The sequence below is a fragment of the Choloepus didactylus genome, chromosome 25, assembly GCF_015220235.1.
Source record: "Choloepus didactylus isolate mChoDid1 chromosome 25, mChoDid1.pri, whole genome shotgun sequence".
Lineage (NCBI taxonomy): Eukaryota > Metazoa > Chordata > Mammalia > Pilosa > Megalonychidae > Choloepus > Choloepus didactylus.
The window spans coordinates 6,334,458-6,359,927 of record NC_051331.1 but is presented as its reverse complement, the minus strand read 5'-3'; the positions used below and the strand labels follow the sequence as shown (position 1 = coordinate 6,359,927).

The following is a 25,470-nucleotide window of genomic DNA, read 5'->3' as shown; positions in this document are numbered from 1 at the left end:
ATGTTAGCTGTCTTAACTTTTGCCTGTGAAGTGTGGGCCATCATGACATCTTTTTTGATCATTTCCCCCCACCAGCTTTTGAAACGAGACACGGAGGACTTCCAGAAAAGAGTCTCTAGAAAGTTGGGCGTTTTCTGGCCCATCAGGCATTCGCTCGGGCAGCTAGACCCTCAGGGGGTCCTTCGCTCTGGGCGCCGCAGGTTTCGGCCAAAGAGCAGAAGCGTTGGCCAATCAGAGCCGTGGAGTAGCAGAGGGGGAGGAGCTAGTCCTTAAAGGGGCCGCGACCCGTTAGCAGAGCGAAGGGTGACCAGGACGATGGCAGCCGGCGCGGCCCTCGCCCTGGCCCTGTGGCTGCTACTGCCGCCAGTGGGGGTGGGAGGGGCGGGACCCCCGCCGATCCAGGACGGGGAGTTCACGTTCCTGCTGCCCGCGGGGAGGAGGCAGTGTTTCTACCAGTCGGCGCCGGCCAACGCAAGCCTCGAGACCGAGTACCAGGTAGAGGGTCCGCGGCCTGGTGGCGAGCGGGGCCGGGGGCCGGGGGCGTGGCGGGGCCATGCCTCGGGGTGGGGCGGAGAAGCACGTGCGCGGGATCGCGGGGGCGGGGCCAGCGAGTATTTGCTGGAGGGGCGGGGCCAACGGGGCGGGCTGGGCTCTGAGTGGGCGTGGTCCAAGAGAGGGGCGGGGCGTGAGGACCTTGTGGGCGTGGCCGGGGTGGCAAAGGGCGTGGTCAACCTCTGGGGTTTTCGGGGTCTGCGCTAAAGGAGGCGTGGCCAAGTCAAGGGGCGTGGCCAGGTGAACCTCGATCCAGGTCTTTCCACGGTGGCGTGATCAGCTGAATGATCAGACCCCCCAGACTGTCATATCAGTGAGGGCAGAGTCAAGGGAAGGGGCGCCATCGGAGGAATGGGTGGGTGCGGGACCAGGTTGCAGGTGTAGTTGGGCCTCTGGTGGTCCGTCTGGGTCTGTGTGGGTTGACCCAACCCTGGCTTTCCCAGGCAGATGCCCTCGGGCCGCCCTTAGCCCTCCACCGACTCTTACCTGTCCCCCAGGTGATAGGCGGTGCGGGGCTGGACGTGGATTTCTCCCTGGAGAGCCCTCAGGGTGAGCTGCTGGTCAGCGACTCCCGCAAGGCCGACGGGGTGTACACGTGAGTTCGGTCCCGCTGCTGCCTGCGCGGGTTCGGTTACAGCCCTGCCCCTCCCCTCCGGCCTCGGGTTACTGCCCTGCGGGCCCCTGAGGAGCCGCGGGGCTCCTGGTCAGGCCTGTGGGTCTGTCTGTCTGTCTGTGCAGGGTGGAGCCCACGGAGGCCGGGGACTACAAGCTGTGCTTCGATAACTCCTTCAGCACCATCTCCGAAAAGCTGGTGTTCTTTGAATTCATCTTTGACAGCCTGCAGGACGAGGAGGAGGTCGAGGACTGGGCCGAGGTCGTAGAGCCCGAGGAGATGCTGGATGTCAAGATGGAGGACATCAAAGTGCGTCCAGGCTGAGCCTGGGGACTCTCCTTCCACCACTGGGGCTCCTTCCGGGTTCCTTCCCTTGACCTGACACAGCCTCCCCTAAGAGAGTGGTGTCCCCAGCTTAAATTACAATAACAGTAGCAGCTTATGGTGACAGTATAAGGCATTTGTCGGTTTTAAGAGCTTAAAAAACTCATTAAATCACCATAACCACCCTGTGAAGCAGATCCTGTGCCCTCATAATCCCTGTTTTCCCAGTTAGGGAAACTGAGGCGCAGGTGGATTAAGTAACTGTCCCAAGGCAGAGCTGGTATTTGATCCCAGGCAGTCTGGGATCAAATTTAGGCATCTAATTCTTAGTCTTGAGGGGGATAGAGGAAGACAATGTGGCCCAGAGAAGTTCATTAACTTGCTCACAGTCACACAGCCGGTGAGTAGTAGAGGCAGGATTTGGATTTAGGCAGTCTGGCCACAGCCTGTGTCCTCAGCCTCCCCCTGTCCTCTCACCGTTTCCCCGGGGTTTGCTGGGCTCTGCTCCCCGTGGTGTGAAGGCCCGACCCCAACCCTTGCCCTCTGCCCCACAGGAGTCCATCGAGACCATGAGGGCCCGGCTGGAGCGCAGCATCCAGGTCCTGACGCTGCTGCGGGCTTTCGAGGCACGGGACCGCAATCTCCAGGAGGGCAACCTGGACCGCGTCAACTTCTGGTCGGCGGTCAACGTGGCCGTGCTGCTGCTCGTGGCCGTGGCACAAGTCTGCATGCTCAAGGGCTTTTTCCAGGACAAGCGCCCCGTGCCCACGTAGCCCCTGCTGCTCCCCGAAAGGAGATCAGGGAGAAGGAGGGGTGGCAGGCGTGTGAGTGTGAGACTTAGCTTCCCAGGGAGGCCAGGCCGTGTCCCAGGCGTGGCCCCTGCATGTGACCTCACGTCTGGGGCTGGGAAGGGAATGCCAGTGCCTTGCAGGCCTGGGCCCTCCGGAGGGAGAGTCAGGGCCAGGCCTCGCTGCTTTCCCGGAAATTGTGCATGGTGGGCTTGGCGGCATTTGAAGGCAGCCCTTTGGGTTTTTCTTCCTGCCCCCTGCCTCTGTCCCCTCCTGTAAACGTGCCTTAGCTCGAGACTTCCAGCCGGCACAGTGCCCAGGAAGGCCCAGGAAGCAACGCTTTTCCTTCCGTGGCCCGCCTTGTAGCGGTGGGAGGGGCCTGCTGCTTGTGGGACCCAGGCCCGCCTTCCTCTCCCCCCCAGAGGTGCTGATGCTGTGGGTGGTTTCCAGGCTGGGGGACAGGGGTGCGTGCCAGGAGCCGGGAAGATGCCACAGCAGTATTTTAGCCTGGACAGTCACTTTATGAGACAGGAAGGGGCTGGACTGGGGTGGCTGTGGGGTCTGGTAACAGAGCTCCTGGAGGGTGGCCTGCATCCCTCCCCCACCTCTGCAGGGGACCCCCAAAGGGCTGAGGGGTGGCCCCGGGCCAGGCCCAGTCTGGAGCCTTAAGGAACAAAACACGAGTTATGGTCTGTGAGCCGCTGTCAATAAATCATGGTCAGAAAAGCACAGAGGCTGGTGACTCGGGCTCAGGGACAAGCCGGGGCGGGCCTGGCCCCCAAGACCCCAGGCCCGGGGCGGGCAGCAGGCGGGAGGGGATCTCCAACGAAGCTCAGGAGAAAGGCCGGGAGGGTGCGGATGGAGGTCGCCTGGGCATGAGAGAGAAATCAGAGAGCAGAGTGTCACTGGGTCCCTGGCTGGGCCTGCAGGCCTGGGCCCCTGAGGGCAAGAGACAGCGAAGGGTGATGGGGGCGGGGAGGGCAAGGGCCCCCTCTCCCCTAGGGGCAGGGGCAGGCCTGGCGGGGGAGGTGGGGTGCGCCCACGCCCCGGGAGTGAAGGTGGCCCAGAGCTCCAGCCGCGACGGCAGGGGTCTGTCTCTGGAAGGAGTGAGGGCACCCCCTGGCTGAGCCGACTGTGCATGGGGGGGGCCCCAGTGGGGGAGCCTGCGCGGGGGGGCCGGAAGTGCCCCCCACATGTCCTCAGCCCCAACGCCGCCACAAAAGGCCCGCACAGCAGCACCAGAAGCTTCTTCCCTTTATTTTAGTTCATTAAGAGGCTACAGAGTGCAGGCACTTCCAGTGGTCACACCGAGGGGGCGCGGGCGGCGTCGGCTCGGAGGGGCCGACGGGGACCCACCCCGAGGGGAGCCCCGGGGCGAGCCGCAGAGCCCCCGCGCCCGGGCTGGCGTGGGGCGGTTAGTGCGGCCGCCGGAGGGCTATGTACAGCGCGGGCGGCGCGGGCTCAGGCCCCGCCTCCAGGAGAGCAGACCACGCCCGCAGGCCGAGGCCCCGCCCCCAGACGCACAGGCCCCGCCCTGCTGGCTGAGGCTCCGCCCCCAAGGCGCCAGGGCCCCGCGTCCCGGGCTCAGGGACCCTACGGGACGTGGCGCGGCTGCCCGCGGGGGGCTGGACCCGACACAGGGACCGGGCGGCAGGGACCCCGGCCTAGTCGAGCAGGGACGGCTCTGCCGGGCGGATAATGGTGGGCCGGCTGGGCGCGGCAGGGGGTCTTCTGCTGCAAAGAGAACAGAGACAGACAGAGGGGGTGCAAGGTGAGGTGGGGGCAGGTAGGGCCGGCCCCTTCCCTTCCCCCACCCAGGGCCCGCCCCAGCAGGGGACTCCCCACCCCCTCATGCGCTGGCTGCCGTGTGACCCTGGGCGAGTCCCCTGCCCTCCCTGGGCTCCTGGCTCTTCATGGGGGGAGGGGGCCGACAGGGGTGGGGCAGGGGGTGCCACAGCTGACGGGCCCACACGGGGGCCCAGGAAGGGAAGGAATGGAAGCCCGGGAGGAGGCACAGGGTGCGGGGACTTCCCGAGCTGTGTACAAGCTACATGGCCTCCCGGGGCCTCAGTTTCCCCGTCAGCCAAATGGGGACCACCATGAGCACCCCCAACCCCGCCCAGCACAGGTGACAGCGCATTAGGAGGGAGTCACATAGATACGAAGCACGACCCAGGCGCCTGACGGTGGCCCTCACTAGCCCTGTTGGGGGTGGAGTGGAAGGCGGGCTCCGGCCTTACCTGGGGACCCCCGGGGGGATGCCAGGGGGGATACGAGCCGGCCGCGATGGGATCTGAGGTGGGGCCGAGAAGGGGTCATTGTTGGCAAACACACTCTGGGGTCCGGGCCGGGATGGGATGGGGGGTGCCGCGAAGGAGGCCACTGAGCCCACAGGCATGGGAATCAGGGGGGGCCCCGGAGTAGGGCCCCTCACGGCAGGGGGCCGGCCTGGAGGGTGCCCGCTGGACACAGGTCGGCGCTGTGGGGTGGGGCTGTGAAGGAAGGAGAGAGGGGTGAGCTGCAGGGGGTGGGTGGGAGGCCCCAGGGGCCACCAAGGCCTCCCACTTCCTCTGACCTCACCCCTCACCCTCCTGGCCAAGCTCCCATCATGCCCTCTGGCGTCCATTTGGGCATCCCCAAAGGCAGGCACTGGGGGCAGGGCAGGAGAGGGAGGCCGGTGTTGCTCTGCTGCCTTCTCCTGCTCTGCTGTGTCCCCCCTGCCAGGGGCGGCTCTGCCCTGGCGTCCTGGAGTCTCGCCCTCTCGCCCGGCGGCAGCTCCCTTAACCCCACCCTCCCTTGGCTTGTGCCCCCTGCTTCCCGCCCGGCCCCGAAGGGCCCCTGGACCTGTGGCTGCTGGTGCTCTGGAGCCAGGTGTCGTCGACGGGTGGGGGCACAGGCGTGGACACGGTGCTGGTGCTGATGTCCCCGATGATGCTGAGCGCCTCCTTCAGCGCGTGGTACATGCGCAGCATGTCGTCCCGCCGCTGGGCCTGGTCGGCCGACTCCTCCATCAGGCTGCCCTGGTCCGCCGAAGAGTACAGGTAGGCCAGCAGCTCGTGGTGGATGAAGGCCTTCGTCTGGGGGCAGGGGCCAGGCAGAGGTCAGGCCAGGGCCACATGACTGCCGTGCCCCCACGCCAAGGAGAACGCAGCTGGGCGCTGCCACGGGCTGGAAATACACACACACACACACACACACACACACACACCCCTCCCTGACACACACACGCTTGAGCTTTCTTTGTCTTTGAAGTGACTCTGGAATGTGCAATTCGTTTAAAATGCAGGTGAACCTTCCGAATCCCTCAGGGGAGCTTTCAGATCTTCTTCCCACAGATCTCACAAGTTTCTTATTAAACTTGTGCTTGTATCTTACCTCTTTTGTTGCTATCTTTACTTCCTTTTTGTCTTCTGCCTTTTATTTGAAAATGATTACTTTCTGCTCATGAATTTGATACTTTGTCCCTTCCTGAAACAACCCTCCGGGATAGGGTAATTTTTCTTTCTTTTCTTGGGGTTTCCAGGTACGCAAACTCATCTTCTACAAAGAAGTTTCAGTTTTCCTGTTCTTTTTCAATTTTCATACCCCTAAATTATTTTTCTTGTCTATTATTTTTCTTGTCTACTTGCATTGGCTCATAACTCTAAAAGGAAATTAAGTCAAAGTAGAAGTGGCCACCTGGTTCTTCGGTTTAGCTTTCCTATTAAGGTAAAGATTGGAATTGAGATGAAAATACATAGATTCAGTCGATTTATGATATCTCCCCTAAAGGAAGGCTTTGTCTACAGTCACTATTGAAGAACAGGTGTTGACTTTTCTCAAATGTATTTTCAACATCTGCAAAGATGACCTTACTTGACAGTTTTTGAATTGTGAACTGAATGAAAGCATTAGCTATTCAAAAGCTTAAATTCTGAAAAGTCATTAGAAGGGAAAATATAACATAAAGAAACCCAAGGGTACAGTGAAAATGCCTTCTTCCACTCCCTAGTCTCTCTAGCACCCAAGGCCACCTCCTACGAGGCAAATGCTTTCACCAGACTCTTGTACAACTTTCAGACGTTTCTATGCAAACATAGGTATATTTTCCCTCCCTTTTGACACAAATGGAGGCTTCGTGTAGATTCGGTTATGCTCCATACTTTTTCCATTTAGTAATGAAAGTTATTATAAACCTGGAAAGCCTTCTCATCCTCTGTTTCTGTGATAGACTGTTAAATATATATGAAAAGGATTCCGTTAGATGGCTAGTCAGTTTCTTTCCTATCTTTGGCTGCTAGAAAACAATGGAGAAATTCCTGAAAGCAGAATTACCAGATCCAAGCATATATGCATATTAAATCTCACAGCTGCAGAACCATATATTTCAGAAATCCTATCAGTACATGAGGAAGTTGATCTGGAAGGATCCAACGAAACTGTTAACTTCCTCTCTGCAGAGGCGGGGACCCGGAGGAGCAGGGTGAAAGGACCGGGGGCCTGGGACTTTTCCCTTAACCCTGTCAGGTTTAGATCTTACAGTCACGATGTAAACCAAACCCAGCTTGCATGGCTTTGAGTCTTGGGAGCTGAGCTGAAAGCCCAACCTGAAAACCTGCCTGGCCTTGCTACAGCCTGGAGTGGGAGCCGCTATCAGTAGAGCCACATTTCACCCAAGAGGAGCCCAAAGTCCTGAGAGATTCAGAGGACTGAGGGGAACCAGCAACTGGCTCCACACCAGGCTGAGCTGGGGCAGCCACCTGGCCTGGGATTGCATCCCTCTTTCCACCCGGCAAGTGATTTGGGGCAGGTTTCTTGACCACTCTGGGCCTCAGTTTTCCTGTCTGTAAAATGGGGATGAGAGCAGTACCCGATACTTGTGATTTTATAAAACCTCACGAAGGCCAGCTCTGGCTGCAGGCACCTGCCGGCCCCCTGCCCGGTGACTGGCGGCCTTGGGGGGCCGCGGCAGGAACTCACATTGTTGATCATAAGGTGCATGATGGTCTTTGGCATGAGGTCGCGGATGGACTTGTTGATGATGGCCACGTAGGAGTCCACCAGGTTGCGGATGGTCTCCACCTGCCGCTCCAGCTGTGGGTCCATGGAGAAGGTGTTCTCTTGGACCCCGTCCTCGTTTTCGGCCTGCAAGGAGGAAGGGGAGGCAGTGAGGGGTGGCTGCGGCCTGGGGCAGGCGGGGCAGGTTCCCCTCCTCTGGGTACTGCTCTCCCCGGCCCACCAACGACCCGCTAGGTTTGGCCCCTGACGGCCGTGTTGGCACCACGGGGTCCGGCCTGCCCCTGGCCAGAGCTGCCTGGGCCTAAGGATTGGAAGATGTTAATTTGGGGGCCAAGAGTGGCCACGTTCAGAGAGGAAGAGAGAAAAGAACAAAGGAAGAACGCAAACAACGTCCTAGGCCGTGCTCCGGCCCTGTCCTTGGCTTCTGCTGCAGAAACCTTCTGGGCCCTGATGACCGACCATTTCCCTTTGCTTCTCTCGGTCGAGGGGTGTCTACTCTGGGCCTCAGAGTTCCAGAAACGACCTGCCCGGGGAAGCGGCCCCTCACCTGGTCCTTCTCGGGGTACACCCCGGCGCGGAGGAAGGAGGCCTTCCAGCTGTCCACGTCCTCTTGGGAGTCGCAGGCCAGCTCGATCTGCCGCAGGTCCTTGTAGACGTTCCTGCGGTGGGGACAGAGGACAGCACGTTTGACCCTGCTCGTGGGCCCGGCAGACGGCTGAGGGAGGTGCAGACCAACCAGGGTTTGAAACCTGACCAGGAGGTCCCGGGCGGGGGCGGCACCCAGCAGACCCTATCATCACCCACGCCCCATCGCCTGATGGGTGCCACGGTAAGCAGGTACACAGCCCACCGACAGAGCTGGACACCGAACACAGGCTCTGTGAGGTCCGTGCCTGGTAGCATCTGCAGTTTTGTTTTGCTGGCTCAGTTGTGTCTTCTCCTTCCTTTTGGGAACCGCACACCCCTTCTTTGTGTTCCTCTGTGGGGGCCAAATATTGCCAACAACCCCCCAGAATCGGGCGTGTGTCCCACAAAACCCTCCTCCGAGTGGGCGACTCCCATTGGGGTGTTTTCTAGAAAGCGTGCAGCAGCCCTGCCCTCTGCAGTGGTGGTACGCGCCGGATCTGCTCCGACCAACATGGCACCCATGTGCCACGTGTCTCCTGTGCACTAGGAATGGGGCCGGTGTGACCGAGAGAGGACATTCTAAACTTTCTTTAATTTTACTTAAACAGCTACACATGGCCAGTGGCTACCGCGTTAGACGGTGAAGGTCTAGAATGTGCCCTGATTCCGGGGTGGAGCTGGGGAAGAGGGCAGGTGAGAAGCTGTGCAGGGACGGGCTGGACTCAGGGCAGAGACTTGTGAAATGCTGGGCTCAAATATGTCCGTGAATGGGAAAAGGCTTAGAGCCGCAAAGCTGGAGGAAAGTCAAAAGGAGGTAAACCAGTGTCTGCAGGCCAGGCCCTGGGCTCCATGCCATGCACACTCTCCTGTCCCCCGGGCAGGCGTGCCTAAGATGGCCAAGTGGACCCCAAACCCGTTGTGGGAAACCTGGGTTTGAGGTTAGGTATGGCCAATGGGTGGTCAGTAAGTGGCCACCATGTGTGACTTCTGGAAGGAGTCCTGAGGGGAGGGCCATGCCCTTCTTGCTCCGCCTCCTTGCTAGCTGGAATGTCATCGTGATGGCTGGAGTTTGGGCAGCCATCTTGGGTGAAGAGGTGGAAACCACATGTTGAGGAAGGGCCCAAGCTGCCCCACCTGCCCTGAATGGTAAAGTGTGGACCCTGTTTGTTTCTGTTACTATTATTCTAGGTTTCCTGAACTTGGTCCTAAATGACACATCGGGTAATGTTGTCAGCCCGCCACACAGGGGAGCACAGGGATCAGGGAGACGGGAAAGCTGCCTGGTGTCGCGGGCCAGGAAGTTTTACCCCAGGCCAGGCTCACTGCCGAGCCGAGGTTCCCCACTCACCCAAGGGCTTCTGAATGGGTGGGAGGACGAAGCTAGAGGAGCTATAAAGTTCCCTGGAGTCAGCTGGTGACCCAACTGGGTCTCAGAGCTCTAGGCCAGCCTGGGAACACAGCGGGACAGAGCTTTTCTTCCACGGCCCCAGAGAAAACCAGGAGGCTTGGCTGGAAACGGTCAGTGCTGCGGGCAATGGAAGGTGGTCCCAGAGCCAGACAGGGGAAGACCTGAGAGGCTGTGGCTGGTCCCACGGGGCCACTGGACCTTGCCTGACAGGTCCCCCCGACTCGGGGGGGGGGTCCCGGATCCTAGACGAGGGAATGTGTGTGTGTCTGGAGAGGAGCCCTCCTGGGCCCATGTTCAGCCTCTCCTCTTGTTCTCGGCCCTCCTGGCTCTCTCTGATGTGAGAAAATCATCTTTGCTTGTGCTGAAGTTGCCCTCCAACGCCTCGTGAGCCCTGGTGAACTTGTCCCAGCTCATGACTTAACCCCACCCAGACTATGACGTCCCCTGATTCACAGGCCTGCCAGGACGGGCTTCTGACTGCCAGCTCTTGTGCCTGCTCAGCTGCGCCACCGCCACCCGACGTGGGCATCTCGCAGGCCTCTCACCATGGCCCAAACTGAGCTCCCAGTTGTGCCCAGACCCCCCTGCCTCCACCGTCCCTGTCTCAGCCGGCAGCGGCCTGGTCCCTGCAGCTCAGCTGATTCTCAGGGTCGCCACCTCCTTTCTCTCTCTCATGCGTCCCCAGCAGGAGGGGTTGCTCAGCTCTGTCCGACTACCCTGAGTCTGTCCAGTCCTTCCCGGGCCCAGCCCCCGCCACCTCCCGCCCAGACCAGTGCGGTCACCTCACCTCCGCCCTGGCCTTCCCACGGCAGCCAGGGTGTGCCCCGCCCCTGCCCACAGCCCCCCGTGGTGCCCCCTCACTCAGACCCCGCATTTTGTTCTGGTCTCTGCCCAGAGAAGTCTCCCCTGAGGACTCATCAGAAGCACTTCTATCTGATTCTGTCTGGGACGTAGGGCCCCAGAGCAGGGATCTCCGTCCCAGTCGCTGCTGTGTCCGCTGGGCTGAGGGCAGCTCCTGGCCCGCAGCCAGTGCCCCGTGAACGCCCATAGGTGCCGCGAGCGAGGCCGTGGGCCCCTCACCTCTGCTCCGTGTTGAAGATGGCGAAGACGTGCTTGTTTGACATGAAGCCCTTCTCCACGTCGCGGATTTTGAGGTTGTCCAGGGGCAGCATGTACTTCTTCTCTTTCTCCTGGGTGGGGAGGGGAGGTGTCACGCGGGGCACCCACACTGGGGCAGGGGTGCCCAGGTCGGAGCGTCCAGCTGGGCTTGCCGCCAGCCCCTGGTGTTCCCCGTGGATTAGCCCAGCTGCTGCCACCCCCTGCTCTGCTCACTTGGCCCCAGCCACGCCGCCTTCTGTGGCTCCTACCCCAGGGCCTTGGCACGCCTGGGTCCGTGGCCCTGCTTCCCCGACACCCACACGGCCCCTCACCTCCTGCAGGTCTGTGGACCCAGCCCCTGCCCCTCACTGACCGCCCCCCACTCCTTCCTTTGGCGTTTCCCTCACCTAACCCTAACCCCTAACCCACAGATCTGACCCATCCAGCTAGGGGGCTGGATCAGGCCCTCGAGGAAGGGGACACCTCTTTGCTTCACTCACTGCTGACACTGCAGTTGCTCAGTCGGTCTGCTCCGGCTGACTACCCAGCACCCCACCTCTCCTCCCCGGTTACCCCTTCACAACCACTCTAGGAGTTACAGCTGTGATCCCATTTCACAGACGGGGAGACTGAGGCACGGGGGGGCAGGCCACGAGTCGGAGTGGGACTGGGACTTCAACCCCGGCAGCTGCAGTGGAGCCGATGCCTGAGCCCCGATGCCGACAAAGCGTCACCCGCTTCCTTGCAGCAGGGCCCCCCCCCCAGCCCCACGCGCACCCGCTGACATCAGTAAGCACCTACTGTGCGCCCAGTGCAGCATGGGCTGCCACACGTGTCATCGCTAACAAGGTTTTCTGCATCAGGTCCCGCCGACACCCTCCCGACCCACACACCATCCCGATCCCTGATGGCAGCTCTGGATGGCCAAGGGCTTCCCCCCGGGCCCGCTGGTGTGCTGTGTCCACCATTGCACAGGACCGTCCAGCGAGTGGACGGGGACACCAGGCTCGGAGAAAGGGCCGCCCGGGTCACCCAGCTCTAGCCTGGTCTGTCCCCTCCACCCACCCAGCCCGGGCATCTCTGGAGAGGAGCAGCCTGGCCCCTCACCCGCAGTCTGCTTCTTCCCCCGTGTCCTGACACTGTCTACCCGGAAGGTTCCAGAACAAGGCCTAACACAGCTCCTGCCTCTGAATTCGAGGGCTGCCATGGTGAGGGTGACAGTGGTGGAGGGGGAGAGAGGCCCAGGACGGCCTAGGTGAGAAGGAATGGCCTTAGGGGCGCAGGCGGGCTGGGCTGCAATGCAAGAGACTTCCCCTCCCCGTGCCTCAGTTTCCCCATCCGTCAAAGGTCAACAACGAGTTCTACCTTCCTTGGGCCGTGGGGAGGCTTAGCACAGCGTGTGGAACAGCTGGGCCTGTGCTGCCAGGCAGGCAGTGTGCGCCCAATGCCAGGGGCATTTCTTTCTCTTTCTGGGGGCTCCAGGGTCGGCCCTCAGGGTCTGGGCAAGAAAGAAGGGTCCGGAACGGTCCTCTGGGTTGGCCAGGATGACAGGCAGGGAGAGGGCCCTCTGGCCACCGTGGAGGCAGCTGCCCCTCATTCCTGCTGCCAACCCAAGGCCCGAGGGGGAGGGTGGGTGGCGAAAAAAGACAAGTGAGGCCCTGGTCCCCCCAAATTTCTAGGCAAAGACTTACGGGGGCTCAAGGAGAGTCCCAGAGCTGGGGAGTTCTGCAGCTCCCCTGCCCAGAAGTTTCTGGAAGGGCCTTTGCTGCCCCCACCCTATCGTGTTATGAGGCAGGAAGCTTCCAGCTGGCCGGCGGGGGCCAAGCCCCTGAGTCACGGCCCCGAGCGGGACGCCACATCTGGAACCGTTTACACCGTGATTCCGCCCGGAAGGCGGCGGCTGCCTTCAAGGCTGGGGGCTCACCCGCACGCACAGCCCGGCCCTCGTGGGGGCCGCGGACCCCAACCCTCCCTGCCTCCACTGCCCGCCCTCCGCCTCCTCCTGCGGAGACCCTGGACACCCGCGACTTTCTCCAGACAGGAGCCGGCCCCAGATGTGCCATGTCAGGGGTGCTGGGGGGACAGCCGGGCCCGGGGGGATGGAGAGCCGACCCCGCCATCCCGCGTTCGGACAACCTGCTCGGAGGGGGCAGCTGTGCACGGCGGTCTGGCTAGGCCGGGCTCGGGCGAGTGCGCCTGGGGATGCCCCCCAGCCCCAAGCTCGCCACCCCCCCCCAGAGAGGTGAGTGCCAGCTCCCACTGCCTGTCTCCCACCAGGGTGGACCCACAGGTGGAAGATTCTGGAATGGGGAAGAGGGGCCTGAGTGGGAGGGGAGGCTCCGGGAGCACGCGGAGGGTGCCTACTGCTGGGCCGAGGGGTTGGGGGGCTGTGGCAGACCCCTCCTGTTTGTTTCATAAATGAAGAAATAGGTCTCGCCTGTCTCCGAGGCTTCTCTGAGCAGGGGGGCCTGATTCTCAGGGTGGCTTGGGGGTCTCTTCTGGGATTCTCGCTCGCACAACGGGGGACAGGCCTCGTGCCCGGGGCCCCCGTAGCCCCTGTCCCAGGCACACTGCTCTGCCCCCACCAGGGCCCCACGGGAGGGTGGGGGGCTGCAGCCTTCTGCCCCAGATGAGGGAGAACCGAGGCCACTCCCTAGGCTAAAGAGATGCTCTTCAAACTGGGATTGCAATGTGGCCGGGCAGCACACCGCCAGGCTGAGGTTTGGGCCCCAAGTCCCTCCACAACCCCCTGTCCAAGGCCAGGGGCTCCCACCCTGGCGACCCCACTGAGCAGACTGGCTGCAGACTGCGGGGAAGGGAAGAGGCGAGACGACGAGAAGCTGCCGTCTCCCGCACCCTTCCTCCTGCCTGCCTTTAGGGGCGGATCTGGGCCTCGCCTGTCCTCTCCCCTCCTCCCCAGCCCTGGAGGGTGGCGCTGGGTCCTGGGCCCAGCACACCCAGCGGGCACCCACCAACCTGGGTTTAGGAACAGCTGCCCGGAGGATCACGACTCACCCCCAAATACCTCCTTGGGAGAAACCCACCCGCGGGTGGGCTCCCCACAGGTCAGGGGTCCCAGAACCCACCGAGGACCTGCCCCTGCTCTGAGAGGATTTAATGAGGGGGTGGGGGGCTTCGTCAACACCCGGGCCCCTCCTTCCCTGCGAGGGCCCCCGCCCAACCCCCCGGAGGGCCTGGAGAAGCTGGCCCCACACCCCCCCAAACGTGCCAGAGTTTAGGCTCAGGGGTCGGGCACATGGGGTTCCTGGCCTGGCCGGGCCCTGGGCACACGTGTGATCTGGACGCCACCCCCAAGCCTCTGGTCTGTTCCCCGGGACCTCGTCCCTCCTGCAGAGGGGCTGGGAGACTAACTGACAGTGACAACCAGGCCAAGCCCCTCATGACCACCGTGTGCCAGGCCCCAGCTCAGAGACCACCGACAGCCACTGCCCATTACGGGGTGATGGGGCCATGAGCCGGGCCACACAGCGGCCGCGTGACCAGATTCTGGCCGGAGGGGGCGAGGGGGTGATGCACGCGGCGCGGATGTGGGCAGCCATCTTGGGGAGGCAATGGGGTGGGGGCAGGCCCAGGACGGCCCCCCGGGACAAGGCCAGCCTCCACCCAGGACATCAGTGAGCAAGTGACCCGAATCGCTGTCCCACTGGTGGATGGAACTGTGATCCTTCCCCTCCAACAAAAAACACCCCGAACCTGTCAATGTTCGGGAATTATCTGCAATCAGGGGCTCTGCAGATGTGTTTGGTGAAGTTGAGGTCAGACCGGATTCAGGGGGGGCCCTAATCTGACGTGACTAATGTCCTCAAAAGAGGGAACTTTGGACACGGAGACACAAAGACACAGAGGGGAGCTGGCCGCTGACAGAAGCAGAGAAGGGCAGGACGCGGCCATCCCCGAGGGACGCCCGGAGCCCCCCGAAGGCGGAGGAGGCAGGAAGGAGCCTCCCCTGCAGCCGTGGGAGGGCGTGTGGCCCGGCCCACCCCTTGGTTCCAGACCCCCACCCTCCAGAAGTGTGAGAGAACGAACTTCCAGTGTGTGAAGCCATCAGGTCTGGGGTACTCTGTCACGGCAGGCCTGGGAGACGCGGGCAGCACCCTCGGCCGACACGCAGGGCCTGTGGGCCTCCCGGGGGCAACCCAGGACAGCGGGAGACTCGGGGCAGCCACGGGCGATGGCGCCCGAGGAGGAGCGTCACTCCCGGCGGCCGAAGCCTGGCTCCCGTCAGATTAAGGGACGTGAATGGCGCCGTGGGCTGACCAGGACGGGAGGCTGGGCCAGCCCCCTCCCCAGCGGGTTCATGGAGCCCCCCAAGGCTGGGCCTGGTCCAGGGGAGTGAACGTGGCCGCCCCCTTCCCACTCCCTGCAGACACGGCTGCTGCTGTGGTGCCCAGGAGCTGCCCCACTTCCAGTAATGACAGACTTGTGCGGAATGTTCCAGAGATAGGTGCCGGGGTGGCGGTTGGGCAGGGCCCGTTCGTGGTACCCTGTTTCACAGCTGGGGAAACTGAGGCCCAGGGGGGTGAGGGGCTGCCCTGAGGCTGTGCAGCTCGTGGGTGTACCCCAGCAGCCTGGCTGCAGAGGCTGGGTCCTACCCCCTGTTGTGCCCCGTCTCGGACACTGTGACCCTGGAGGCTGGGCCGCTGCCACCCCCAGCACCCCCGTGGCCCCTTCCTCCTCTGCGGAGCCTGACCTCCACCCCTGGCAGTGACCATGCTAATGGTGACAGGGAGGGAGCCCAGCACCACGGCACCCACGGCCCACTCCTCGGACAGACGAGCTGAGCGCGTGCCTCCCAGCCAGGGCCAGAGCGCCTCCTGGTGCACTGTGTCCCAGGCCCCCCATGCCAGGTTTCGGGGCGAGCTCTGGCAGACCACCCTGCCCCCGCGGGCCACTCACCTCCTCGTCCTTGTACCAGGACAGGGACTCAGCCGTCAGCACAAACCAGTACTCCTTGGAGCCGCCCTTCATCAGGCTGATGTTGTTGATGGTCAGCCAGCCCCTGCGGATCACCTGGGGGAGAGGGGCCGGCTCAGCGGAGACCCCGGCAGCTGGCAGCCAGCAAGCCCAGCTCCGCCTTGCCCCAAGCATGTCCTGCGGAAGCCAGTGTGGGGCACCCAGAGCCCGGGCCGGGGGCTGGTGGGGGGAGCCGCCCACTGATGCACCATATCCCAAGGGCCCCCATGCCGGGGACAGGGCGAGCGCCAGGAGAGGCGGGCAGTGCCCACGGCCGGAGGAAGCCTGGAGGGGGCCGCCTGGGGCTGGCGTTCGGGCGTGGCACGTGGGGCGTGACGGTGATGGCATCACACACACGTGCTCTGGTGACAGTTACCGGACGGCCTGGCCTGCTGCGTGCCCTCTGCAGGCAGCTGTCCTGCCATGTGGCCGCTCACTCTCGCCCCCTTTTCCGGGGCCCCGGGCAACAAGAGGGGCCGGCAGAAACAGCTTGCGTGGCCTCGACCCGGCTGTCTGTGCTGTGGGGGCCCGTGGGTGGGGGGAGACACCTGCTCAGCTCAGGCCCGTGCGGTCCCCAGCTGGGAGCTCCTTCCCGGGGCCCCCTGGGGGGGCTCTGCAGAGATTGAGGAGGAAGGGCCCCCTTCGAGGCTGAGGGTCCTTAAGGCTGCATCTGGAGCACCCCATCTGACTGATAGGTGGGGGTTCTGGGCTGGGGGTTCCCCATGACAGGTTGGGGTGTGGCTCATCCAGCTGAAGCCATCATCTGATGGGGCGCAGAAGCCGGACATGTAAGGAACACTCACCTGCCAACTAAATGCGCAGCCTGGGGTGTGGGCCTGAAGCTGGGCTGTGCTCCCCAGGCCGAGGGAGGGAGGGAGGAGCTGGGCCCCGAGAGGGGTGTGGGCCGGAGCCCCCCAACAAGTGGGACCGTGGACCCAGGGCAGCAGAAAGCCAGGGAGGGCCCTGCACCCCAGCCCCACGCCCCCCTCGGTGCCCGGGCTCGCTGCCTCCCCCCGTGGTGGGGAGCGGGCAGGGCTGGTGGTCTGAACCCCGGCTGTGCTGCGGGGCAGGGGGGCCTAAGGGGGATACTGCTGGTGCCAGGCCAAGCGTGGCACCCCCAGGGCCCGGGCCAGCGGCTGCAGGACCACCGAGCACTGCCCCCACTGAAGCCCAAGGGGAGTCTGAGACGAAACCCCACCCTGCGGAGAAGCCAGCAGCGGGCGGCAGATACAAGCGCTAAGTCTAGAGCAAAGGAAGCGGCCGAGCCCCTTCATCTGAAGCCCACCCCAAGGGCACTGGGCTTTGTAGGAGGGGAGACAGGAGGGGCGGGAAGAGGGCACCCAGGCTCCAGGGCACAGCAACTGGCCCGCGGGCAAGCCGGGCCAGGGCGCCGATGGCAGTGGGCAAGCAGCAGCAAAGCTGCGCCCAGGGCTGAGCGTTGTCAGGGCACCCAGAGGCCATATCCACGCTCACGGAAGGGTTAGGTGCTGCGGCTGTGGTGGGGCGGCCATGGTGGGGAGCCCGGGAGGGAAAGCAGAGTAACCACAGCTCTGGGGGACCAGGGAGAGACGCGGGCCCCAGGCCTGCCCCATTTTGGGGAGAGGAAACGGGGGTGGGGTGGGGGACGACCCACGGGAAGAACAGGAACTGTGGCCCGAGGCGGATCTGTCCCCCCCGCCCCTGTCCCCCACCCCTCCAGGCCCTGGGTCCACTCAGCTATGGGCAGGAGGCTGGGGTCGCTGGATTGGTGAGAATATTCCCAAGAAGGGGGACTGGAGGGGACCACCTTGGAGGGGGCTCAACTCTTGGATCTGAGCAGCGTCTGCACCCCAGTTGGCCGAGCCGTCCCTTGCACCCTCCTGGCACCCCAGCCACACACACACACACTGGGGGAGGAGGTGGTCCCTACGGCAGGGATGGCAAATACAAACATTTGTCTTGGGTGGCTGCCCAGGGAACGGTGCTGAGAACTCGGGGTGCAGCAGGACACAGGGCAGGCGGAGCAGGGAAGCCCCGTCGAAGGTCCTCTCTGCCATGAAGGCAAGAAAATAGAGGCAGCAACCAGGAAGGAGCTCCCTGATTGATTAGTCAGGTCTGTCATGGGTAAAGGAAGATACCATGTGGCAAAAAGAAACTAGCCTCGTCAGTGGGCACATCTGCCACACACATGGGTGCCATGCTGAGGAAAGCAAGCCGGGATTGATTAGCTATGTCTGCCACGGGCACGCGTTGGGGGTGGGAAAGGCCTGAGGGAAAGCGTGCCGGGTCGATTAGTGATGTCTGCCCCGGCCCAGGAGGGGGAGTTCTCGAATGGGGAAAACTGGGCAAAGATCAATCCCTGTGGCGGAGGCAGGAGGTGGTTTGGCGGCACCAAGAACGCGTTCCAGGAAGGCTTGGCCCATGACAGGATGGAGGGGTGGGTGTAGGCCGAGTATTTGCCATCCCTGCCCCGTGGGAAACCAGGGAGACCCCTACCAGGGATCAGCTAAGGCCAGCGAAGACGGCGGTCAGGTTAGTGCCCAGTGAGTCAACCTACGCTCGGGGCAACGTGAAGGCCCGCGGCGGCCACGGGGGGAGGCCTTGTGGTTAGCCGGTTTTTAGTTTTGTGTTATTGGGGTGGGGTGGGGGGAGGGTTACGGGGCGGGTGGGGGTCTCCATCAGTACTAGGTTCTCTAACGTCAGCTACCACGCTAGGTGGGTACTTACCAATATCTCCCCCTTTGAAAATGCAAAGTTAGGATTGTGGGTAAATCAAGGAAGAGCAGGCCAAGGAAAAGAGACATGAGGGACATGAGAGGACGGAGAAAAAAGCCGGAAAAGCACAAAAACAGGAGAAGAGAAGAGCAGGAGGAGAACAGCAAAAGGAAAAAAAAAAAAATTACATGCTATTAATTATGTTCACGGTGTTAATATTTAATTCATTATCATCTCTTGAAACAAAAAAGCAAACAAAAACAAAAACAAAAACTAAACAAAATATATGTATTACCTACGGCAAGCGCAAAAAATTAAAACAAAAACAAAATAACCAAACCATGCAGTGGCTACAGGTTCCTTTTCCAATGGGCTGTAAAATCGGGTAAGATAAACAGCAGAGGCCCTGTGCCCCCCCACCCCAGGAGGAGAAGGGGGGACCCTGGTGGGGACTTCTCAAAGATGATGTGTTTTCTTTCTTTCTTTCTTTTTTTTTTTCCAAAAAAAAAAGAAAAGAAAAGAAAAGAAAAAGTACCTTACACTGGACTTTCTATTTCATATTTCCCAAGACCTCTAGCTGGGGCACGGCACCAAGGTAGAAAACCCTTAAATGGCTCAGAACACCCCAACTCACCTGAGCAGCTTGGGCCCAATTTGGCGGCACACGCCGGGGGAACTACTACACTGCCCCTCTCCTGAGAGGCAAGTCCTAGCCCCAGCCTCAGACGTCAGGCAGGACACCGGGGACTGCAAGATCTGCCCCCCAACCCAGGCCCTGCCAAATCGTCTCCCCAGAACCTACGTAGACTCCAGAGGCTGAGGTTGGGGCAGGAGTACAGGGCCCCTCAGAGCTCAGCCCCCCAACCCCTGGGGAGCCTACCTGATTGGGGATGGCTCTCTTCTTGTTGAGCTGCGTGCTCCTCTGCTGGGCACTGAAACCGAAGCACAGAGAGGGCTCTTGGGGATGAGACCCCAGGAAGGAGGACAAGCTGCTGCTCCCTGCTGCAAGCCAGAGCCCCTCGGGGACCAGGCGGGGGGCAGGGGCAGAGACAGAGAGAAGCCCCTCCTGCACACAACGGGCTGCCCATGGAGAGACGGCTCAGGCATGTGGGATGAGAACACACATCTGGGTAAACCGAGGCTCCCGGCCCTGATCCCAGCCACTCCTGAACGCACCAGCTAGTTCCGGAAGCCCCTGGAATCTGGAGCCTCCAAGAGGTGGGGTCATGAGAAGCCCCTGGCCAGGAGGGAGCTGTGGTGGGCCTGGGGTAACCTGGGAACCAGGCTGGCTGGGGCTGAACAGTTGGAGCTTCCCCCCACACTGTCTTCCTACCCCTGTCCCAGTTCTGACCTGCGCCCGGTTCAGCTCAGGCTGACGCGGAACTTGCTGGTGAGGGGACGCCACCCATCTTTAATGGTTCCTGACCCCACTCAGAGGACATGACCCGTCAACGGGGCTTTTTTTATAAGGTCTCTTAATTCTCTCCACCCACAGCTCTCTTTTCTTTTTCATCCACCGTATCTCCTGGCTAGCACCTGCCGGCACAGACCAAGGCCGCCGAATTTTATATGTGGACACCTCCTCAGTGCCTCTGTGGGTTCCTGATAGATGATCACATAACCTGCAAACAACTTAGGGCTCCTGTACGTCATGTTTTCTTTTCATGTCTTATTGCTTCTGCCAGAACCATCAGAACTGCGTGAAAAGGCAGCCCATCCTGTGACATTCTTTGACGGAATGCCCGCCTCTGGGGTTTTGCCTTGAAATTCAAGTTGGCTGTTGGATATGGTAGAAAGTGTGTTTATGTTCAAAGGGGACTTCTGTTCCTAGATTACTAAAGGTCTGAAAATTCAGAGCAGATGAGGAATTTTATTCCTGCGTTTACCTAACACCTGATGAGTTTACTATAGGATTTTGTTCTTTGGGACTCTGTGTTTTAACAGCCTAGAACATCTGCCTTCAGGAAGCAGTCTGATCAGCAATGTCTGGCTGCCCCTCTCCCCTCCACCCTGCCCAGGGCCTCTGCATGCTCCCGCCTCTTGCCCTTCCTCTCCCACCCCCAGCTCTCTCTGGGGTCCCCCTTTCACCCCCCCATCGCCTGGCTGACACTCCTTGGCTTGACCACCAGCACTTCTTCAAAAAGACCTTCTTTTCCCACAGTCCCTCACTGTCCCCCTGCCTCGACCCTCACCTTCCTGGGGACAATGGGCCGAAAGCCCCCATCTCTCCAGCCTGTGGGCTCTGAAATGTCTGGCTTGTTCTCTGGCCCGGCCCAAAGGCCTAGCACCGGGCCTGGCTCCGACAAAGCCCTCGGGGCCTCCTCCGTGGCCCCCAGGGTGTCCCACCGGGAGGGGGGAAGCCTGGGCACCCCCAGGCCCTGCACCCAGCCGGGGCCGCCCCCACTCACACCCCAGGGAAAGGCACACAGCAGGCAATACCCACCCAGTCACCAGCTGCTCAGTATAGTAACAGCTGGGGCAATGGGAAGGCGCAGGAATCCCGAGGAAAGAGTGGAGTGGTCAAAGGAAAAACAGGAGAGATTGTGAGAAGAACTGCGGATGAAGTGTGAGAAGCAGAGACGTCAAGTGAAGAAAATGGCAGTGAGCCGACGAGGCGGACGAGCGAGCGTTGTCAGCGCCCGGCGCCTGGGAGGACGGGGGCCCGGGAGGTGGCCTTCCCCAGGGCTCGGCCAATCTGCCTCAGGGGCAGCCCCTCACCTGGGGGCCATGTGCAGGACCCCGAGTCCACCCCGGTGGGGACAGCCCTGCCAGGGCCCCCGGCTCGGGGAGAAGCTTCTGATCATGCCTGCTGGCCACCGGCCTGTGCATTTGTTCATTCACTCACTCACTCACTCATCCATTCACTCATTCATCGCGCTTACCTACTGCGTGCCTGGTACAGAAGAGCCTGTAGCTACTTAGCCAAGACTCAGCCCTAGCAGGCCGTCCTCAAGGAGGCTGTCCTCTGGACCCACAGGGCGCCAGCCCGGCCCGGAGACCACGACGCCTGAACTGCCCCCTTGCTCGGGACCCTCTCTTGAGGGCCGGGACCCAGATCTGTGCTCACTGACACAGAGAGGGCGGCCAGCGATATTTGCTAAGTGAATACAAGGAAGTTGGCCACGAATAACAGGGTCCTATTCCGTGCGCCTCAGCCAAGATGTGCCTGCCTCCAGAACAATCCACATGGCGTCCAGGCTCACTGAGGGCACCCATGAGTGGGGGGTACCTGACATAGGTGGCACTTATCTCTGTAACCTGCCTAAATCAGAGGTCCCCACACGGGCCCCTCGCTCTGGTCCGATGGAAGGTTCTAGATTTTGGCCTGCAGCATTCAGCTAGAAGCCAGAGAGACTGAGGCGTGCCAAGCAGCCCTTCCCAAACAGCAGCCCCCGGCCCCGAGCCTGCAAGGTTTGGTCTGTGGAAGGAAGGCCGGCTGTAATGCGGGTGGGTCTGGGAAAAGCTGCACAACAGTTTTCAATCAAAGGCCCTGACAAGTCCTGCACTCAAAGCCCATGCACAGAACCCCCGGCTGGCTCTGCGTGCTACCCGGGATCTTGACGGCAGCTGAACAGAGAGCCCCTCTTGCCCTGGCCCTCTGCGGGGGTCCCGGCTGGACGCCTCCCTTGGGGGCCACCCCACCCCCAGCCGCTGTCCCTGGAAGTACGTACTTGGCAAATCCAATGAAGTCCTCGTGGTTCGTGTTGATGTAGGACTGCTCGATGTCGATCAGAAGGAGAATCTGGGGAAGCGGGGGGAGCCGTGAGCACAGGACGGGGCCCTGGCGGCCGGAGCCCTCCCTGCGCCCACCAGCAGGGGCGCCGGGAACCACGCTGCGCCCCGGGGGTGGGAGCTGCGGCTCTGTGGGGCAACGGGAGGCCCTACTGCAAAGGGGTAAATGATTTACACCGGGTACCGGCTCCAGAATAGTGCCTGGCAGGTAAGGAGCCGGCGAGTGCTGTGTTAAGATGGCGAAGATGATTTGGAGGCTGAGTGATCTCCAATGTTTCACTTGGCCAAATGAGAATGTTAAAATAAACACACACGCAGGCACACACGTACACACTCCCCCGCACGCCCAAGTCCGCAGGGAGATACGCTCAGCTAAGGAACAGGCCGTTAAACAACGCACTGTGCTCTGCTGAAACTCACCCCCCTGCTCCTCTGCCCTCCTTTTGCCCGGGATGAGGCTGCCCGGCGGGGATCGTTGGCCCAGACAGCTCGTTGGGTTGGGTCTCGGTGAAGAACGGAGCAGGCCACCCGGGAGGTGGGCCTCTGGCACCGCCTCCTGCCCCCCAACTGGGTTCCCTCTGGCCCTGGGCCTGTCCCTTCACCCATCTGTGTCTCAGAGCCCTCAAGTGTAAAATGGGCCAAAGCCCTCCGGCCTCGCGGGGTTGCTGGAACATGCTGGAAGCTCCGTCTGTGGGAGTCACCACTGCTGGTTTGCATAAGGCCTGAGTCCTGCTGCCCCAAAGCCCTCGGATCGAGGCAGTCAGGGCCTGTCATGCGTTGGGGACCACGGCATTCTTGGCCCCCCCAAAACTGACTTAGAATCTCTCCAGTTGTTGATGTGACTTCCAGGGAAAGAGGCGCAGGTGGCTGCCTCCCCGACCATGGGACCCTCTGAAGGACAACTGGGCCTCTGCCCCAATGACGGAGGGGCGAGAGGGGACCCTTCTAAGCCAGGAGATTTAAGAGATGTGACAACACAGTACAGCATGTGGACAAACAACCGCAGAGAGACTGTGGAGGCCAAGCAAGGGATGATCCTAAGCACCCCCCTCGGGGCTGGGCAGCGTGACGGTGTGAAGGTGACAGTGGCCCTGGGCTCCTGAGCAAGCACCCAAGCTTGGCTTGAGACCCTCTCGGAGCAGAGGGAGAAAAGAGGCTGGTGACAGCTAGGACTGGCAGGGGGCCGAGGGCCACTGTCCCACCCTCTGCCTTCTTGCCTGCTCGGAGCTTCACAAGAAGACATTCTGACCCAAAAGACAGATGGGTAAACCAGCCACGAGCCCTCCGTTCTGGGGATTACTACTCAGCAATCAAAAGCACCGAATACTGAGATGGTCAACAGACAACAGGGTGCATCTCAAATGCATTACACTGAGTGCAAGAAGGTGATTCTAAAGGCCGCCTGCTACTCTGATCTTCCTCAGGGGCCACCATAAACATCTGACAGGTTATGGGCTGGACTACAACCCCCAAAAAGCTATGTCCAAGCGCTAACCCCTGGGCCCGCTGAAGGGGACCTTATTTGGAACCGGGGTCTCTGAAGAAGTGAGTGGTTCAGATGAGGCCCAACCGGTGTCCTTCTAAGAACGGGAAACCAGGACACGGAGACAGACACACACGGATGAGAAGATCCTATGAAGCTGGAGGCAGACCTCGGTGTGATGCATCTACAAGCCAAGGAAAGCCGAGGGTGGCCAACCCCAGCCAGCAGCTGGACAGGGCCCGGAAGACTCTCCCCTGCAGGCTCGGAGGGAGCATGGCCCTGCCAACATCTTGATTTCGGAATTCTGGCCTCCAGAACGATGAGACTAGAAATTCCTGTCATTTTAAGCCAAGGGGGGAAAATGAAGTACACCCGTCGGAGCCCACTCAGGTGACATTCTGGAAAAGGCAAAACGCCAGGGCCGGTGAACAGCCCAGCGCTGGCTGGGGCCTGGGAGTGGGGGACGAGGCAGACCACAAAAGGGACATTTTGGGGGGAAGGAACCGTTCCATTTTGAGGTAGTAGCTACATCACCGTATGCATCTGTCAGAACTCCCAGAACTGTACCCTGAAGAGAGGGACATGCACCGCACATAAATGAGACCCCAAACAGCCAACCCGGTACCTGGTCCTTGGTCCTGCCCTCCCGCTCCCGGATGTAGGTGGTGACGATGCGCTCCGTCTCCTCTCGCAGCCGGGGGTAGGAGCTGAGCTGGGGGGGAAGCAGAGAGGCAGCATCGGCGGGGGCCTCGGGGCAGGGGAAGCCGCGGCACACGAGCGGGAAGCTCGGGGTGGGGGGTGGAATGGTGAGCGATGGGGTGGGCCCACCGAGCCCCCAGCCCGCTCCTGGCATGGCAGCTGCCACGGCCCGGAGACAGCAACGGGACGCTGGGGTGGTCGGAGGGCCCGAGACAGTGAGAGGGAGCCCGCCCCGCACAGCTGCTGTCCCCTTCCACGGCCCGGCGGTGCAAGGCGGCAGCAAGAGCAGGTGGAGTGGGTTTGCCGCCCGGGGGTTATGGGTGGCCCCTTCCCGCCTGGTTAGTGAAAGCAAGGACACCCCGTGTTCACAACGAGCTCGGGGGCACGTGGCGCCTGCTCTGGGATGGCGTGGGTGGCGCTGGGTACATCTGCCTCAGCGGGACCCCCCTCGAGGAACACAATTCCCACCCCTCTGACACCCCCACCACCCCTTGCACACCTTGGTCTGTAGCAGAAACCAAACCAAACTCCTCACAGGGGAGTCGCATCTTCTGCAGCGTGGCCTCAGTGCACAAGTTGGGGGAAAACCAAGTGCACGGTCGGAATGAACCGGAAAAAAATTCTTAAATGTCCCATAAGGTCAGAGCACACAGGACTGGGCGCTGACGCTGTGGTTTCCCCCGCTTTGATGATGGCTGGCATTGTTCCTGTCAGCCTGAGCGTACCCCCTGCCCCCCGTCTCTCCACCCACCCCAGTAGCCAGAACACGCTCGCATTGCAACTCCCCGCGTTTCTAGGTGACTGCTGGTTCACAAAAGGGGGCTCCCGCCGAGGCAGAATTTTCCAGATACTCGGGTTGTGATGGACAAATGGAAAGGAGAAGGTGGAGGGGGGACACGAATGCATGGATGATTAAGAAGGAAACCTGTTACCTTCTCGGCACACTTTTTAATGACCGTGGCCAGTTCTGAGACCACGAGGTCAACACACTTCAAACTCGGCTCTTTGAGCTTTACGATCTGTTTTTTCACAATGGCTTCAAAGGCCATGTCGGGGGTGAAGAGCCCCGTCCTGGGCCACGTGGAGGACAGGACGAGGCAGGGACACCCGGGGGCAGTGGAGGCCACACACGCGGGCGGGAGAGAGAGAGAAGACAGGAGAGCCGGAGGTTAGTGGTGCGCGGGGGGAGCCTGCGCCCGCGTCTGCCCTGGAAGCTGCTTCGGACTAAAGGGGCATCCGGGAGGGGGCGGCCGGGTTTGGGGTTTCGTGCCATCAGCGCCATGGGTGGTTGTCAACGCGTGCCACGTCCGTGACAGCGGACTCGGAGACACTCCTCTCCAGCCCATCTGGGGTGTATCTTTCTTTTTCCCTTTTCCAATCGAAAGACACTTAAGCAGCCAATGTAGGCATCTCCAGATGGAGAACCGAGGGCTTCAGCAATGGTCCCGGCCTTGGCATGGCCACCCCAAGCTCCTGCGGA

The 25,470-nt window shown here is 61.5% G+C and overlaps 2 protein-coding genes across 8 annotated transcripts in view; one reads left to right on the top strand and one right to left on the bottom strand.

Annotated features, from left to right (window-relative positions):
• Positions 1–307: 307 nt before the first annotated feature.
• On the top strand, positions 308–2,999 carry TMED1 (transmembrane p24 trafficking protein 1). Its single transcript, XM_037818609.1, has 4 exons — positions 308–495; positions 1,050–1,147; positions 1,291–1,474; positions 2,044–2,999. The coding sequence occupies exons 1-4, from the start codon at positions 316–318 to the stop codon at positions 2,260–2,262; spliced, it is 681 nt and encodes a 226-aa protein (XP_037674537.1). The 5' UTR covers positions 308–315; the 3' UTR covers positions 2,263–2,999.
• A 515-nt stretch (positions 3,000–3,514) lies between these two features.
• Positions 3,515–25,470, bottom strand: part of DNM2 (dynamin 2) — an 80,354-nt gene continuing 58,398 nt past the window's right edge. The window contains exons 10-21 of one of the 7 annotated variants that reach the window (XM_037818602.1): positions 24,923–25,061; positions 23,917–24,003; positions 21,748–21,818; positions 18,957–19,008; positions 18,089–18,100; positions 15,326–15,439; positions 10,391–10,500; positions 7,823–7,934; positions 7,237–7,401; positions 5,122–5,354; positions 4,518–4,769; positions 3,515–4,011 (exon numbers count right to left, since the gene is read on the bottom strand). In XM_037818602.1, coding sequence (XP_037674530.1) covers positions 3,942–4,011; positions 4,518–4,769; positions 5,122–5,354; positions 7,237–7,401; positions 7,823–7,934; positions 10,391–10,500; positions 15,326–15,439; positions 18,089–18,100; positions 18,957–19,008; positions 21,748–21,818; positions 23,917–24,003; positions 24,923–25,061 — 1,417 coding nt within the window. In that variant the 3' untranslated portion in view covers positions 3,515–3,941. The remainder of the gene's footprint in view (positions 4,012–4,517; positions 4,770–5,121; positions 5,355–7,236; positions 7,402–7,822; positions 7,935–10,390; positions 10,501–15,325; positions 15,440–18,088; positions 18,101–18,956; positions 19,009–21,747; positions 21,819–23,916; positions 24,004–24,922; positions 25,062–25,470) is intronic. The other 6 variants (XM_037818604.1, XM_037818608.1, XM_037818603.1 and 3 more) reach the window with 6 other exon arrangements.